Source organism: Zonotrichia albicollis, chromosome 29, assembly GCF_047830755.1.
Source record: "Zonotrichia albicollis isolate bZonAlb1 chromosome 29, bZonAlb1.hap1, whole genome shotgun sequence".
NCBI classification, from domain to species: domain Eukaryota; kingdom Metazoa; phylum Chordata; class Aves; order Passeriformes; family Passerellidae; genus Zonotrichia; species Zonotrichia albicollis.
Genome location: NC_133847.1, coordinates 4,235,782 through 4,252,717, shown reverse-complemented (window position 1 = coordinate 4,252,717; position 16,936 = coordinate 4,235,782). Strand labels below are relative to the sequence as shown.

At 55.5% G+C, this 16,936-nt stretch overlaps 3 protein-coding genes across 4 annotated transcripts; all 3 read right to left on the bottom strand.

The window, feature by feature from the left end:
• Window positions 1-2,245: 2,245 nt before the first annotated feature.
• CDC34 (cell division cycle 34, ubiquitin conjugating enzyme) lies at window positions 2,246-8,579 on the bottom strand. Its single transcript, XM_005495752.4, has 5 exons — window positions 8,311-8,579; window positions 6,033-6,119; window positions 5,061-5,158; window positions 4,066-4,200; window positions 2,246-3,161 (listed from the first exon to the last, which is right to left on the bottom strand). Exons 1-5 carry the CDS (start codon window positions 8,485-8,487, stop codon window positions 2,951-2,953), a joined length of 708 nt encoding a protein of 235 aa, XP_005495809.3. The 5' UTR covers window positions 8,488-8,579; the 3' UTR covers window positions 2,246-2,950.
• Window positions 8,580-9,191: 612 nt separating this feature from the next.
• TPGS1 (tubulin polyglutamylase complex subunit 1) lies at window positions 9,192-10,615 on the bottom strand. The gene is made up of 2 exons (XM_074529049.1): window positions 10,230-10,615; window positions 9,192-10,147 (listed from the first exon to the last, which is right to left on the bottom strand). Exons 1-2 carry the CDS (start codon window positions 10,598-10,600, stop codon window positions 9,619-9,621), a joined length of 900 nt encoding a protein of 299 aa, XP_074385150.1. The 5' UTR covers window positions 10,601-10,615; the 3' UTR covers window positions 9,192-9,618.
• Window positions 10,616-10,983: 368 nt separating this feature from the next.
• MADCAM1 (mucosal vascular addressin cell adhesion molecule 1) lies at window positions 10,984-16,815 on the bottom strand. 2 transcript variants are annotated; one of them, XM_074529043.1, is made up of 5 exons: window positions 14,207-16,815; window positions 13,811-14,077; window positions 12,983-13,303; window positions 12,232-12,777; window positions 10,984-11,818 (listed from the first exon to the last, which is right to left on the bottom strand). In XM_074529043.1, exons 1-5 carry the CDS (start codon window positions 14,304-14,306, stop codon window positions 11,706-11,708), a joined length of 1,347 nt encoding a protein of 448 aa, XP_074385144.1. In that variant the 5' UTR covers window positions 14,307-16,815; the 3' UTR covers window positions 10,984-11,705. The 2 variants fall into 2 exon arrangements, with proteins under 2 accessions (XP_074385144.1, XP_026654144.2); XM_026798343.2 differs by having other exon boundaries at window positions 13,811-16,815.
• Between the last annotated feature and the right edge of the window lie 121 nt (window positions 16,816-16,936).

The window sequence follows — 16,936 nt, the reverse complement described above, 5'->3', positions numbered from 1 at the left end:
CACAGCCCCCTCCGGTTCTCGGCACAGCCCCACTGCCCCCCGAGCTCGGCCGGACCCCCAGAGATCCCCAGATTTAGTCCTGTGGCTGCTATCTCCCTGCGAGTCCTTTCTTTAAAAAAGTACAACCTAAAACAGAACAAGAAAACCCGTTAACAAAGGATTAACCCTTAAAAACAGCAGCCTGTTGCACAGTCATACACTTCATACATGATGCATAAATTCCATTCACACACAGGATTCTGTCTGGTCATCGTCGACTGCTTCCTCCAAATCCTAACAGCACCTTCGAGGTGGAAAGAAGTTCATTTCTTCTGATAAAAGGACAATAAATTCTCTTTCTCTGAAAGATTCAGGTGTCCTGTGGCTGCTATCTCAGTGCAAGTCCTTTCTTTAAAAAAAATTATCTTACATAGCATCCTTTCTATTTTAACATTTTTAATAACCCAAAACTATATTTACCACACTACTTAAGAGAATTAATACACCACAACTTTCTAACACAACACATATAATATTCATTTGAATATTTGCCAAAAGCCAATCATAAAATACGCATTTTTCACAGTTTTTAAGCCGTTGCAGAGCACTGGGATAAATCAGGCTTCTCCAAGGGGCTGGGCAGGCAAAAATCAACAGGCCAGCTGGGCAAAGAGGCCTCTGCAGGACAGCAGATTTGTCTCCAACTCTTCTCCATCCCAGGAGTGAATTCTTGTCTGAGTCAGCCGTGGGGTGCTGAGCAGGGGGGCAGGAAAAGCCAAAACAATGGGGCCACAGGCGCCAGCCCCTCCACAGGGATCTGCCAGCTCCTTCCTCCCTCCCAGAGAGTTTCTTCCTCATGTCCTGCCCATCCTCATCCACTGGCCGGGCTCCTCCTGCACTGGGGGGATTTGCAGAAATTCGGGGGCTATGGTATTCATAGCACCCATGATCTGGGCAGCATGAGCACCCAGCACTGGGGGGATTTGCAGAAATTCGGGGGGTATGGTACCCCCAAATGAATCTGGGTAGCATGAGCATCAAACACTCGGGGGATTTGCAGAAATTTGGAGGGTTTGGTACCCATGGCACCCATGATCTGGGCAGCCTCCAGCACCCAGCACTGGGAGGATTTGCAGAAATTCGAGGGTATGGTACCCCCAAATGAATCTGGGCAGCATGAGCATCAAACACTGGGAGGATTTGCAGAAATTCGGGGGTATGGTACTCCCAAATGAATCTGGGTAGCATGAGCATCAAACACTGGGGGGATTTGCAGAAATTCGGGGGGTTTGGTACCCATGGCGCCCATGATCTGGGCAGCACGAGCACCCAGCACTGGGAGGATTTGCAGAAATTCAGGGGGTATAGTACCCCCAAATGAATCTGGGTAGCATGAGCATCAAACACTGGGGGGATTTGCAGAAATTTGGGGGGTTTGGTACCCATGATCTGGGTAGGGAACTGGCCACCACAAAGAGCCAGCACAGGGCACAGCCACGCAGATTTGGGGTGCACCCAGCAGCCCCCCAGGAAAGGAAGGAGAGGCTGGCTGTGAGCAAGCAGCCAGGGCTGCTGCTGCTCCGTGCCGGGTGACCTTGGAAGCCGTTTGCCAGGCCTGAATAAAGCGACAATAATCCTATTCACCTTTTAGCCTCATTTCCTAAGGCAATAAAGCACATGCCCTCGCCGCGTGCACTCGCAGGTGTCACTCAAGCCCTGATCCCGTTTGCACGACTCCAGCCCAGGGAAGTTTTGCTCATTACCCCTCTGATGAGCTTTGTGCAGCAGGGGCAGGAGCCCCAGGCAGGCTCTTTGCCAGGGCCTGGCCCTGCCCTGGCTCTGAGGCTGCTCAGCACAGTCTGGGCAGCTCCCTGCAGCCTCCTGAGCTCACATGTCCCAGCCAGTTCCAGTCTGTGGGCTCAGGGCACACCCAAATGGGATCAGAGCAGCCCTGGGCACCCGTGGGGTGCCCTCAGCTACCACAGAGCACAGCCAGGCACTGCCCAGGCAGGTTTGCTGCCTGCAGAGCAGGGAGAAGGCAAACACTGGGCAGGGTTTGGCCCAGGCACAGACTGAGTGCTGGCCAAAGCCCCAGGGCAGAGGCACTGATGTAGCCCAGGAAGGGCAGAGATGTTCAGGCAACCCTGCCCAGACCCTCCTGCCCACTCTGCAAGGTGGAAAGAGGGTTATTGTGAGACCCACTGCTCCATGCCAGTCCATGTCTGACACAAATCCCTTGTAGCCAGCACAGAACCTCACTCGTGCATCACCATCTTTCCCTGGAAGAACTTTATTAAATAGTGTCCAAAAACAAAACAAAAAAAAAAAAAACAGAAGCAGAAAAACTCAGCATGACCCCATCCCTCCCAGCAAGTTAAAAACCAAAAAACCACGAACAAATCATCCCCACATGGTCAGTGCTGGTGGCTGCTGGACAATTCCTCCCTGGTGCCCCTCTCCCTGTGAACACAGCTCCAGCATCAGGGCAGGGAAGGCAAAAGGGTCCTGTGGGACAGCCCAGATGGCTGCAGGGTGAGCCCTAAAAGGTGTTGAAAGCCAAGACAGCACTCACATGTTGTTCTCCCACCAAAGCAACCACTCACCACCCCCACAATTGCCCCAAACTGCTCCTACCCCATGGGGCTGAAGAGAAGCTGAACAGACCCAAATGAGGGGCAGCCAACACCAGGGCTAGTTGTCACTTCTCAGCCAAGCAAGGCCACCAGCACCTCAATTTCTGTGGCTTTGTGAACACCCCAACACAGCTTCCCCCTCCCTGGAAGTTTAGAAATAGGGGGTTTTATCTTTTCCTACAAAGACAGCCATGGGATTTCCTTTGCAACAGCAGAACAGTCTCCCTGCGAGGTAGAGAGTTAATTTCAGGGCTGACAGATCCTAAATTCAAACCAGTTTGTCCTAGTTGAGGTAAAATTCAGTAGTTTATAGGAAGTTTTGCAATGCCAGAGGGCCATCAAGATTCCTCGTTGCCGGAGTCATCCTCATCCCCGTAACAGCTCTCTGCTTCCTCCTCCAGCTCATCATCCTCATAATAGTCATCATAGAAGAGGTCTGAGCCCTCATCTGGGGCTGGAGTCTTGGTCTTCACACAGTACTCAGCCAGTGTGGTGGGGACCTTCACTCCATCCCGCTCAGCATCCACCTTGGTGCCCAGCACCTGCTTCCTGCAGGGTGAAAAATGGGAGGTGAGAACAGAGCTGTGCAACACAGCCCTCCAGAGCCCCTGTCCCACAGGATCCCAGTGTTGGGGAGGATGAAACAGGAAAGCCTTGTAAATATGATTGTCTGGCAGAAGGTTTTGAGAATTAAGTGAGATTGAAATGAAAGCAAGCTTTGGGATCCCTCAGTTACTGAACAACGGGAAAACAATGGTGTGGCTGGCTGAAGGTAATCCCCTTTTGATGGAACAACACCCTCTGCTTGCAGACAGGCCCAAGGGTCAGAGCAGACCCTGCCAGCTTGGCAGAAGGAGCCCAAAGAGGAGTTTTTAGTGTTTAAAATGTAACACAGGATGGTAATGTAGTGATTCTTATAGGCTGTATGTAAATGCTATAAGATTTGTATATTGTACTAGATTGGTTAGTGAGGATTAGAATATTCAACACAGAAGAAGATTTATTGTGTTGTAACGGGAACCTCACTCTCTTACCCCTTTTGCTCTCTTATCCTCTCATCCTCTCTCCCCCTCTCTTCTCTCAGGCTGCTCTGAGCTGTGGCTGCAGCTCCCAGCAGGGCCCTGCACCCAGGCCCTTTGCAATAAACCCCAAATTCCAAGACCAGAAGAAGATTTATTGTATTGTAACGGGAACCTCACCCTCTGATCCTCTCTTTTACTCTCTCATTCTCTCTTTACCACTCTCTTTATCTCTCTCTCCCTCTTTGGGGCCTGCTCTGAGCTGTGTTCGGCAGCTCCCAGCAGGGCCCTGCACCCAGGCCCTTTGCAATAAACCCCAAATTCCACAACCTGGCTGCAGAGATCTCTCATCTCCATCTGTCCTGACCATCCTACCCCTGACACTCCCACATCCCAGCACAGCCAGGGCTGCCAGGGCTGGGCTCAGCACACACCTGATGATGTCTGTGTACTCCCGGTCCTTCCCTTTGCTCTCCTTCCACTTGCGGTACATCACCGAGGCGTCCACGTTGGCCGGGGAAAACGTGTTGGGCTCATTCAGCAGCGAGATCACACTCAGCAGAATGGTTCTGGTGTGGATAAACACGAGCAGGTCAGGGCTGAGGAGACTCAGCAGCACCCCAGCAGTGCCAGCAGCCCAAAACCTGGTGCTGTCCACAGCAAGAGAGGTCCCAGCAAAGGGGAGCAGGCTGGGCATGGGCTGTTGGGCTTATACACTGTCAGAACTCAGTGCATCCCTCTGGGTGCCAGGACCCCATCCCCAGAGTTGCCAGGACCCCATTGGGGAGCTCAGAGACCCTGGCATGCAGCCCAAACAACCTGGAGATTTGATTTTGACCCCTGAAGCAAGTTGCCAGCTTTGTATGAGGACCTGAAAGTCACAGAGGTTTGAATAGTGTAATAACAAAATAATCACAGGGTGAAAATGTAGATTTTAGGATTTTCGGTATGGGGGTTATAGGGACAAGATGGAGGAATCTGGGCATGTCTAGCCTTTCTTCTTCTTGTTCTCCATTTTCTACAGTGATGTTGGCACTTTGGGATTGGTTTAGAGTAGAAGTGCACTGTCTAACATATGTGATAAGTATTGGGAATTAAGTGTAAATATGTTACATGTAGTTTGTAGTATAAAAGGACAACACAGAGTGCCTGTGGCTGCCCTGCTGAGCAGATCTCGGCTGGGCAGAAAGAAAATTTTATAGATAAGAATTAATAAACAACCTCAAGACCAAAAAGTGAAGAGTCCAGACTCGTTCTTCAATTGCAGGAGCCGAAGCAAAGACATCCTGCACAACTCGAGGCAGCAATTATCAAACAGCACCCCGAGAATACACAAGCTTTGGCTGTTCTTCAGCAAATCCAACAGCCTGAGAGCCTTCAGCAGCCCCTGGCACCTCCTGTCCCCACCCTGCCATGCCCCATCTCTCACCGCACGTTCTGGGTGGGGTTCCAGCGCTCTGAGGGCAGCTCCCCGCTCTGAGGGTCATCCACAGGGGGGTGCAGGATGGAGATGCAGACATCACCTGTCTGAAAGCACCAGAGAAACAGAATCCTCAGGAGCTGCTGCCTCAAGGATCTCCTCACTCGCTCTTCCCTTTGGCTGAAGCCAGGTGAGGCGACTGTCACAGACGTGTTTTATGAAAAATCCTTCCCTTAGGATTTTTTCTCCTGAGAAGCTCAGAGGCCTCAGGAACAAAATGTAAACAATGATTATCTGCTGCTGTGGAATGCAACAGGTGCATCTGTGATTGGTCTATGTTGATTGTTTCTAATTAATGGCCAATCACAGTCCAGCTGTCCAGACTGTCTGGGTCAGTCACAAGCCTTTGCCATTAATTCCTTCTTTTTCTATTCTTAGCTAGCTTTCTGATAAAATCCTTTCTTCTATTCTTTTAGTATAGTTTTAATATAATATATATCATAAAATAATAAATAAACCTTCTGAAACATGGAGTCAACATTCTCATCTCTTCCCTCATCCTAAGACGCCTGTGAACCCCACCACAGGTGACCCCAGTTGTCCCTTCAGTCCCACAGAGGGACACAAAAGTGGACAGGCACCCCATGACTGCCAGCTCTGTCCAGGCCAGGCTGCCCAATGCCCAGCAGGCTGTGCCCCTGGCGTGGGCCCCAGGGCCAGGCACATTGCTCACCCTGCAGCCACTCTTGGCACAGGCACAATGTCCCCAAGCGTGGGAGCCACCAGGCCTGCAAAGCCTGGCTGACCTGGACGCTGCTCTGGGACAGCAAAATGCTGTCGTGAGCTCATTAGCGACGTTCTCTGTGCCAGGCACTGAGTGCCCAGTGCCAAAGGCTGGCATTTGCACCCAGCGCCATCACAACAGAGGCACACGTGCCCACTGGCTGTCCAAGAGCCTCCTCGCTGTCCCAGGGGACCTACCTCGTAGATATTGGGGTGCCACATCTTGGTGAGGAACCTGAAGGCAGGAGGAGAGTAGGGGTAGTCGATGGGGAAGCGGAGACGAGCCTGCGAGGGAACAACAAGGAGATGTGAAAACTTGTGAGAAATAAGGGATGGAAATCACAGAGAGAACAACAACGAGATGTGAAAACTTGTGAGAAACAAGGGATGGAAATTACAGAGAGAACAACAAGGAGATGTGAAAACTTGTGAGAAGGAAGGCATGGAAATCACAGAGTTTCTGACAGCTCTGGTAAAAAGGAATCTCTGCCAAGCCCAGCTGGGCACTTGCTGGGACAGAGCCCCTGCACCAGTGTAGAGTGTGTAAAGTGTTAAAATACAGCCCTGGGGGCAGCCTCTCACCACACAGAGTGCTGGGCAAAGGGGCTGTGACCAGCAGCAGCTCCTTGCCCCCCATCCTGCCCACACCCCCTGTCCAGCAGGGCCCTCTGGTGCTAACTTCTCCAATGCAGAGGAATCAGGGGGAGCTCGTGGTGCTGGCACCCAGCACAAACCCCACAGCAGCACAGAGAGCCAGGGGCACCCCCAGAGCTGCTGCCAGGGCCAGACCACGGCTGTGCCACTGGTTGTTTACTCTCCAGAGCTCACAGGAAGGAAGCATCAGGTGTTTGGTGCTCTGATGAACACACCAAACCTAAAAATAGCCTGTCACTGCTGAGAAGAGACCCAGTCCAAACTGGCCGCAACGCGCAGCTTGGGGGCTAAAAATAAAATCACATGAAGCTCAGGCTGCAGCCCAGGGCTCCAGCAGGGACACTCAGCCACCACCAGCTCCTCCCACAGCTGCCAAACCCACAGGGCTGAGATTGGGCAGAGAGGGGCTCCCTGTCCTTCTCTGAGTGAAGGCTGAGGGGGCACAGGGACCTACAGCAACATCCCACAGACCTCAGAGGATTGCCCCAACCCACCAGCACCAGGAATCCAAAAAAATGTGGGCAGCTTCTCCCTATGTGGCTGCACAAATTCCCAGTGACTGATTCAGCTCTCAGCTGTTTCCAGGCCCTGGGAGCAAACTTCCAGATCAAGACTCAACACGACAGCTCCCTGAATGATTCTTGCTCCCTCAGTTCATGTAAAAGAAAATCCAGACAGTGGATTCTCTTGTACATGAACTGAGAAAAATCCATGGCACAGGACAGGGGGTGGGAAGAGGGAAAAGTGCAGTGGGGGCTGTGTTGTGAGTGTGGAGTGCAGGGCAGTGACACACAGCCCCGTGCTGGGCTCTGGCCAAACAGCTGAACATGGCAGAATAATCCCCTTTGTTGTGTCAGAGGGGATCAGAACAAAACCAGCTGAATCAAAGCGATGCCAAAGGGGGCCTGGACAGCAACAACCCCACCCTGTGTGTACAAACAGGCTGGGCAATGCTCTGCCCCTCTGCTCTCCTCTAATGCACAGCCTCACCAGCACCCTCAGTGCTGAGTTTGGAAAATCTCAAAAACACAAGAGCATGAGTGGCTGAAAAGGTGAGAATTCAGAGGGTTTCATGCTAAAATGCTGTGGGGAAAAAATCCCTGCACTTCAGTGAAGAGATGAAACCTGGCTCTGGAGCGTCAGGAAAACAAACACAGCTAACCCTGGGTGAGTCACCCTGTGCATCCCCACCCTGGCAGCAACAGGATGAAAACACAAGGGCTCCACGGAGGAGGGAGCATGAGAAAGAGGAAGAAAACAGCTAGCCCAGGTTGCACAATACCTGGGAAGAGCACACACACATCCTGCCGAGGGGGCACTGCGCAGTCAGGCCAACAAACATCTTTTTCCACCCCAAACCAAGCCATGACACTCTCTCACTAACCCAGCCCCCTGCTCCCACCCTGGGCTGTTTCTGGGGGGACTCGGGGGTCCTTTATCTCTTCCCTGGTCTGGTGGCAATGCCTCGGATCCCCTCCAGCAGAGGGAATCTCAGTGACTGCTGTCCACCCTCAGACCAGGGAGGGCAGGGGGTTGGTTGAGCCCCCCATAAGGGGACCCTCGGTAGAAGGAACCATCTCCCTGCCAGGACCACCCGAACCCCAGCGACCCCCAGGTGCCCAGTAAAAGACCCCAGGTGCCCAGTAAAACTCTCCCTTAACACATCCCTAAGCCTGGGAGCAGCTCTGTCACGACCCCTACACCCACCCGGGACACTCACATCCCCCTCCCAGGGTCTCAACCCTTCCCAAAACTGAGAAACTCCTTCCCAAACACGCAGCACGTCCCCGACACCGTCTGCTCTGCCTTCCCCGCCGCTCACCTTGAAGTATCCGCCCTCGTAGTGCGTGTCCGGGGGTCCGAAGATGGCCACGTCCCAGGTGTACAGGTCCCCCTCGTCCACCAGCCCGACGCGGAACCCCTCCACGGGCTCCTCCTGCAGCCCCTTGAGCTCCAGCAGCAGCGCCTTCTGCGAGCTGGGCACGGCGGGCCGCGCCATGCCGCTCTACCGGGGCTCTCGGCGGCGCCACCGGGGCCACGGGGGGCACGGCGGGGGCTGGAGTGCCGGGAGGGGCGTGGCCACAGAGGGAAACGCCCCCATGGGTGTCGCTGGCCAATCGGAGCGCGGGGTGGGGCATATGGGCGGGGCAAGTGAGTGATGGGCGGGGCAAGTGAGTGGTGGGCGGGGCGGGTCCGCCGGTGGTGCTGCCGGTGTCACCGGCTCACCGAGCGAACCCAACAATGGGCAGGGCAGCTCCCCCGGTGCCCCCGGCTCACCGAGGGAACCCAACAATGGACAGGGCAGCTCCCCCGGTGGCACTGGCTCACCGAGCAAACCCAGCGATGGGCGGGCGCTTCCCAGCACACAGAGCCCCGGGCAGCCTGCGGGTGTCACCCCTGTGCGACAATTCACAGCAGCAGAGGCTGCTCAGCTTCAGGAATCCCCGGCTCGCAGCTCGCTTTGTGTCACATCCCGTCAGCTGTGCCTGCGTCAGGAGCCGCCAGCCGCAGCCTCACCCAGTCCTGCCCGCAGGGAGCGGAACATCCGCCCCAACACAACATCCCGAGCCCGCGGGGATCCCCCCACCGGCTCTGCCACAGTCCTGCACCTGCTGCCGACACCACCCCCAGGGCTCTGGGCACTTCTGCTGCTCATTCTGGCACTTGGTGCTGCCAGGAGTAAAGAAAGTGGCCACTAAAAAATAATTAAAAAAGCTTTAATGTATTACAGCAAACCAGGAATTGAACAGTATAAATAACGATCAGACAAGTTTAAATAAATAACCCCCGGCCCGACACGCAGCTGGTCCTCGGGGAAAGGGATGTGTCTCACATCCCAAACCACCTCAGCCCTCCCCAGCTGCCCCTGTGCAGCCACAACCCAGCCCCACACTTTGTTGTTCTGGGTCACTTCACTGCCCAAAGCAGCTCCACGGGTCACAGCCTCCATGTGAGTCCTTGATAATCCCTGAGAGGGATCTCCCAGCTGGGACACGGAGCTGCTGGGCACCATCAGAGCAAGGCAGGGAGTGTGGAAACTGGCAATCTCTTGCTGGGCTCTCCAGCCAGGTCCCTGTGCTCACCGTCCAGCTCGGAGAGGAGCCACAGCCAGCGCTGCTCCCACCCTCCATCACTCCACAGGCTTCACCTTGGCTATGAACAGCGCCGTGGCTTTGCTCAGGAACTCCTCCCTGCTCATGGAGGAGCCCATCTTCCTCTCCTGCAGCGCCTGGTCCATGGCCAGTGCCAGCCTGTCGGGGCCCAGCCTGGAGCCCGCCTCCAGGTAGCAGCCGGGCCGCGGGCCGTGCCCGGCTCCCAGCGCGTCCTCCAGGGCCCGCAGCACCGCCTGGCACAGCCGGCTGTCCGCCGAGTCCCCGGCGCCCAGCACGGCGAACAGCGCGTCCGCTTTGGCCGCGAACTCCAGCAGCACGCAGCAGGTGAGGACGCCGTAGCGGAACACGTCGAACGGGACGGCCTCGTGGTCGCGGCACCGGATGCGGCGGAGCAGCTCGGCCGCCGCCTCGGCCGGGGCCGCCCCGCGCTGGCAGATCCGCCTCAGCAGCTCGCTGTAGAGCCGCCCGTCCACGCCCGCCGCCCGCCGCCGCCCTCCGCAGCCCAGCACCTCGTAGGCCGCGCCGGTGTTGCTGTCGAAGGCCGTCCTGTCGCGACATGGCACACACACACACAGAGGCGGCCTCGCCCCCCGTCCCCGCCGCCCCCCGCCGCCGCCGCTCGCCGCACCTGTGCGAGTGATGAGCCAGACACACGTACCACAGCGCCCGGGCCAGGCGCTGAGGCGGTCCCGGGGGTTCCGCCGCCGCCTCCGCCAGCACCAACCGCTCGAAGTACTCGGCCAGGAATGACACGGGTTCGGCGGGCCGCGCCTCCAGCACCTTGAGCAGCGCCTCCCGCACCATGGCCGTGACGCCGGCTCGCAGCAGGAACTCCGCCGCGCTGCCCTCCGCCGGCCCGCCGCCCCCCGGCGCTGCCCGCCCCGGTTCCGGCAGCCCGCTGCCCCCCGCCGATACCGGGGCGGCGGCCGCTCTCCGCTTCTCGTACGCCGCCATCTTGGACCGCACTTCCGCCCGGGCCGGAAGTTTTGATGCCGCCATCTTGCAGGCTGGCACCCAATCGGGGCGCAGGAAGGCCGTGAGGGAACACCGCCATTGGGCAAGGCTGCGGCCGCCATCTTGAGTGTGGGCAGAGGAGCTGCGCTATCAACGAGGCTGGCGCCGCGGCCGCCATGTTTACTGCGGGCAGGCCGCCGGTGCCCCGGGGCCGTGAGGGGCCGCGGGACCGGGCCCAAAGGACACTGTGAAAAATACACATATTTTATGATTGGCTTTTCGCAAATATTCAAATGAATATTAAATGTGTTGTGTTAGAAAGTAATGCTGTATTTATTCTCTTCAGTACTGTATTAAATATAGTTTTAGGTTATAAAAATTGTTAAAATAGAAACGATGCTATGTAGGATACTTTTTCTAAGGAAAGAACTGGCAGCAAGATAGCAGCCACAGGACACCTAAATCTTTCAGAGAAAAAGAATTTATTGCCCCATTATCAGAAGAAACAAACTTCTTCCTGCCTCGAAGGCGCTGTTAGGATTCAGAGGAAGAATTTGACACTGACCAGACAGAATTCTGTATTTGAATGGAATTTATGCATCATGTATGAAGTGTATGAATATGCAACAGGCTATTGCTTTTAAGGGTTAATCCTTTGTTAACTGTGTCCTTTTTCGGGCTCGTGCTGCCCAGAAAAAGGTACCCGGACGTCCATAACTCTTTGCATTTGTTGTCTCATATAGTCCTAATCCAATTCGTCCAAATTATTATCACTCCAATTGTATTACTATTTTTATAACCATTTTATTACTATTAAAATTTTACAAACAAGTGATTGGGCGTTTTTCACAGACACTTTGCTGAGGGCCCGAACAGAAACCAGCCCTTTATTGGAGCACCGGTCCCACCCGCCCGCCAGGCCCACGCTCTCCCGGGACCTCCGTGCTCCGGTACCGGGAGCTCCACACACCCGGTGATCGGTGCCAGCCCGCCGGGATCCAGTCCTGTGTGGCCTGTGCTCATTGTCCTTCCAGGCTTTGCCTCCCCCGGCAGCTGCTCCCCTCCTGCTCCTTCAGCGACAACCGGGGACAGCAGGGACACCCTGAAGGGCCAGGGCTGCCACCCGGCTGTGCCAGTCCCGGGACAGCGGCTACCGGGATCGGAACCACTTCCACAGGCGTCGGGACACGGCAGCGGTGGCGATGAGCCCCAAGAGCGATCCTGCTGTGCCCATGGCGATGGCAGGGCTGGAGCTGAAGGAATCTGCAAAGACACGGTGGTGTTATTGCATGGAAATGCTGAGGGGTGGGCGAGTCACAGAATAATTCACAGAATAATTCACAGAATAATTCACTGAATAATTCACTGAATAATTCACTGAATTCATAGAATAATTCACAGAATAATTCACAGAATCACTGGTGAATTATTCAAGATCATAGTGTCCAACCCATGCCCCAACACCTTAACTAAACCCTGGCACTCCAAGCCCCAAAACAACGTGCAGCACAAGGTGTGGGGTTTTCTGGTAACTTAATTTCTTGAGGTCTAGGAAGGTCTAGGGGAGCTTTCTGGACATCCATCCCCAGCCCCCAGCACCAAGTGTGGCACGGACACGAGGGGCTCCAGCCCACCCCAGCGACAAGGACAGGGTTCCGCAGACCAGCAGCACTCACCATCCACCACCATCACCTCCAGGCTGGCCACCTGTGCGCGGTGGTGGCCCCGCAGGACGCACTGATAGTGTCCCTGGTGCCAGGGCTCGGCGCTGTCCAGCCGCAGGGCGGAGCTGCTGCCCGCAGACTCCTCCCGGTACTGCCCGAAGGCTGCGGGGGTCCGCAGCCAGCGCACCGTGGCGTTCCCGGTGCACCGAGCGTGGCACTCGATGCGCAGAGCCCTGCCCCGCGTCCCGGTGGGTGGCAGCGACCGCATCTGCAGGCTGCAGGCTGGCATTGTCCCCAGAGGTGGCTCTGTCGCCGCAGGGAGGGTGCTGGTGGCCACATCTGCCGTGTGGGTGCTTGCCGTGGGGTCCTGGGGCACTGAGGGCTCCGTGGAGGGGGCATTGGTGACAGCAGCCAGATCCTGAGTGGTGCCAGCGTTGGGCTCCCGTGCTGTGGTGGGGTCACCTGTGGGGACACCTGGCCCTGCAGGGAGGGCTGTGGTGGCCACGGTGGCTGTGCTGGGGCTCCCCGTGGAGGTGGCCATGGCTGGTGTCATCACAGCTGCAAACACAGCAAGCCTTGGTCACAGGGGAGCTCAGCTCGCTGCAGCCCCCAGCTCCTCCAGCCCCAGAGCAAAGGGGCAGCGCCAGCAGGGACAGGGGTGGAAAATTCAGGAATGGTGCAGCTGCTTGGCAGAGCTATTTTGAGGAGCACAGGGCACTGGGGGACATGCAGGTTGTGGTCCCCAGCCCCTCCTGGCACTCACCCTCAGCCCTTGCCACCAGCGATGCCACCCTGCTGAAGGTCTCCCGCCCGACGCGCAGCGTCACCTCGCACCTGAACTCCACCCCTTCTGCCACCTCTGTGCCCTTCACCGGCAGGCTGGAAACGATGCTACACAGCTCGTCCTCATCAGGATCCTCGCAGCCATGGTCTGTAAGGTTCTCCAGCACGTGGTGGCCCCGGTACCAGGTGAGGGCCAGCCCATTGGGAGGGTACAGGTGCGTGGCCGAGCAGGTCAGGGTGGCAGGGTGCCCTGGGCGCAGGGTGTGGGGAGATGCCTCCAGGCTCAGCGTGTCTGGGAGGGCTGGAAAGGAGTCAGAGCAGGGTCAGGGGTGATTTTTAGCTCAGGAGGAAAGGGGCTGCCCTGGGAATGCAGGGCTGTGCTGGGAGGAGGCAGTGAGGGATGGGCTGGGGAGTTGTGACAGCGTTCACAGGGGTCTGAGGATGAGGGAAGAGATGAGGATGTGACTCCATGTTTGAGAAGGCTTGATTTATTATTTTATGATATATATTACATTAAAACTATACTAAAAGAATAGAAGAAAGGATTTAATCAGAAGGCTAGCTAAGAATAGAATAGCAAAGAATGATAAAGGTTTGTGGCTCAGGCTCTCTGAGCCAGCTGGGCTGTGACTGGCCATTAATTACAAACATCTAACATGGGCTAATCACAGATCCACCTGTTGCATTCCACAGCAGCAGATAATCAATGCTTACATTTTGTTCCTGAGGCTTCTCAGCTTCTCAGGAGGAAGAAAAATCTTAAAGAACAGATTTTCCATAAGAGATGCCTGCGACAGGCAGTGCTTACCATAAACCTTCAGTGTGACACTTTCCTTGTAGTCCTGCCCGTGGCATTTGCCCTCGCAGAACTTCATGCCCTCCATGGCCACCGTGGCGTGCTGGATGTGCAGGATGCTGTGGGTGGAGAAGGAGGAGATGGTCCCCAGGGCCGTGTCCAGCCCCCTCCACTCCACCTTGCCCTCTGCGCAGGCCAGGGAGCAGTTCAGCTCTGTCGAGCCCCCAAAGGGCACCACGGGCTCCCGCGGTGTCACCACCATCCTGTCAGCAGGGCCACCTGGGCAGGAGGAAAGTGCAGGGTCAGGGGACAGCAGCGATTTGGGGACAGGGACCTCCTGAGGCTGTGGGGTGAAGCAAGGAGAGCAGCTTGGGGGTTTAGGGTGGCTCTCGGCCCCATGGCACTCACCGCTGCAGCTCCATAGCAAGCCAAGGAGGAGGAGGAGGAGGACAGGAGCCGGTTCCATCACCCACAGGGCAGCAGCAGCACTGGTTTTCCCTTCTTTCATTCCTTCCCCTCTTTCCAGCTGCTGCCCGGTGCTGTCTCCTTCTGGCTGCAGGCTCCAACCTCAGCCCTTCTTAAGCCCTGTAGGAACCGCCCCCGCGAGCAGCGGCCCCAGGATCTCCACAACTTCCCGCCCGAGGGGTATTTCCAGAGGGAGATTTCTGATTTTCTTCCAAGTTCAGCTTTTCCTCAACACCCAGCCGACAGCCAGGCTGGCAGCCCCCCCAAACCCAGGAAAGTCCCTGTCCCTTCAGGTCCCCATCACCCAAGCAAGGAGCCCTGCACAGGCACTCACACCCCAGGATGTGGCTCAGATCCAGCTCTATCCTTGTTTTTTTGCAGGAATTACTCCCCCAGAGGCTCTGGCAAACCAAACTTTCCCTGACCCCAAGAGCTGCTAGGGCATTGTGGAAAGGGCCCTGCCAGCCCTGTCCCAAAAGCAAAGCCAGGATCTGTGGTCAGATCTGTGGTGAGCTGATTATTCCTGTTATTCCTAAAAAATGGCATTTTCAGGGATGGAATCAGGTGTTCCTGTGAGGGTTGATCTTGTACAGATGGAGAAAGTGTCACCACAGAGGAGGTGTTGAACACCCTGCATTATCCAGCATCTGTCCTGGGTCTGGCACCACTCCCTTGTTCCTGCCCAGCTCCCCATGGAGGAGGGATGATCAGCCCTGTTGGGGAGCTGATTATTCCTGTTATTCCTCAAAAATGGCATTTTCAGGGATGGAATCAGGTGTTCCTGTGAGGATTGGTCTTGTACAGATGGAGAAAGTGTCACCACAGAGAAGGTGTTGAACACCTGCATCATCCAGCATCTCTCTCATGGGTCCCTGCTGGGTCTGGCATCACTCCCTCGTTCCTGCCCTGCTCCCCATGCAGAAATGAGCCCTGTTCTGCCCCATCCCACCCTGCCAAAGCTGGGGAAGTTCCCAAAGGGCTGAGGGAGGGACGTGCCCATCTCTGCACCCAGTGCCACCACAGCAGCTGGACATTTTGGACATTTCCCAGCTGGGAACTGCTCTGAGAGGCAGCTCCACGCACTGGGCGTGCCATGCATCATTTTAGAAGGTCATGCCATTAATTCTCTCGAGGGTGCAGGAGGCCTCAGAGCAAGGAAAGTGCTCTGTAAACACTTCCCACCAAATGTGCTCACTCAGCCGAAGCAGGTGATTAATGGTGCTGGGCTTTTTGTTCCTTCCATCCTGTGTTAACAGAGCCACTTCCCGGATTTTCCAGCAACCTCCAGAACCCCCCTGCCCAGCCCTGGGACAAACCATGGCCAGGGCTGCTCCCACACTGCCAGGATCTTCCCAGAAATTTGTTTGGGAACCTTGAGGACATACACAAGTGGTGCCAGGGTTTCATTTGCCTCTCCCACAACCCTGATTGTGGCAGTGATGTGATGAGAAAACCCCTGAATCAATTCTGAATGAGAGCTGAGCATTTAGGGAAGCACCTCATCTTAAAAAGAAGCTTTTTCAGGCTTTCCTGGACCTCAAGAAATTAGCAGTCACAAGAACCTTGTGCTGCACTTTCTCTGTTTTGGAGCTTGGAGTGCCACAGAGGGGACAACACAGTGGAAAATGGAGTCAAAACCTGAAAATCCTCCAGTTCCAAGGGCTCAGCCACAGAACCAGGGGACTGGTCCAGCTCAGAATGATGTGGCAGAGCCTCCAGGGCAGCTCCTGCTCACTCTGAGTGGTGAACCCACCATAACCCCTGCTCCACCTCCTGCTTGGTGGAATTCAGCCCTTCCCCACAGGAACAGCACCAGGTTGCGTGCACAGGGCACAAGGAACAAGATTACACACCAGGAGTGTTTTCCAGCCCGCAGGAAGCCTTTGAAGGAGTGAAGGCAATGCTGCTTTTCCAGACTCAGGGGCCTGAACACCTTTCCTGGAGGCAGATTGGGCTTCCTCCCTCAGGGCAGGCAAAACTTTGTGCAGAAATGCTGCTCAGGAAACAAAACAGCTCGGTGTGGAGACACAGAGCACCAAGGGACCAATGCTGGCTACAGCACAGGATACCCCCAGAGCCCCTCGGGTTGGGGTCTGTCACCAGAAGGGACAAAGCTTTGCCCCAAGAGCCACCACACCAGTGCAGGATGTTGTTGAAGGGTGGTCAACACCTGCCCTTTATTCTTCCAGCCACCTCACGTGAGACAAGTCACAGGTTTTCTCTCAATTGAAGATGGAAACAATAAAACAAAAGCTAATTCAGTCTGGAGGAAACGCATACAGAAGCACCAGGCTGTGTAATGGCTCATTTTTCCAGGATACCATCCATCAAGCAGTAGTTCCCATCCCAGAGCTGGATTGGATGTGTTTATATTTTTTTTTTGGATTATATTAGTCACTTAGGACCATCCTCAGCCGCCACAAAGAGTGTTTAAATGAGTCAGATAAGATCTAAATTAGGCCTGGCTGAAAAATTAAGACAATAGGAGTTGAGATGACTAAAACCAGTCCAGGAGGAGGCTGCAGTGGGGCAGGGAGCTGCTTCCCATCCTGGGCTGGGGCAAGGACTGGTAACCCTCACCCAGCTCTCCCAAATCTATCCCATACCTTAATTCTCAAGGGGAATTTAAATTCTGGGCAGAAGCTGCCTGGTACCACAGGTGATGGAGAGGAA

Coding starts and splice junctions, on each gene's coding strand:
- CDC34 (XM_005495752.4), bottom strand. CDS start 8,487: ATGGCGCGGCCCGCCGTGCCCAGCTCGCAGAAGGCGCTGCTGCTGGAG. Junction 5,159..6,032: donor GGCACCCCAATATCTACGAG/GTAGGTCCCCTG, acceptor TGGTGCTTTCAG/ACAGGTGATGTCTGCATCTC. Junction 3,162..4,065: donor GAGTACACAGACATCATCAG/GTGTGTGCTGAG, acceptor TTCACCCTGCAG/GAAGCAGGTGCTGGGCACCA.
- TPGS1 (XM_074529049.1), bottom strand. CDS start 10,600: ATGGCGGCATCAAAACTTCCGGCCCGGGCGGAAGTGCGGTCCAAGATG. Junction 10,148..10,229: donor CTGGCTCATCACTCGCACAG/GTGCGGCGAGCG, acceptor ATGTCGCGACAG/GACGGCCTTCGACAGCAACA.
- MADCAM1 (XM_026798343.2), bottom strand. CDS start 14,306: ATGAAAGAAGGGAAAACCAGTGCTGCTGCTGCCCTGTGGGTGATGGAA. Junction 13,304..13,810: donor TGTCACACTGAAGGTTTATG/GTAAGCACTGCC, acceptor ACTCCTTTCCAG/CCCTCCCAGACACGCTGAGC. Junction 11,819..12,231: donor GGAGGTGATGGTGGTGGATG/GTGAGTGCTGCT, acceptor GTGTCTTTGCAG/ATTCCTTCAGCTCCAGCCCT.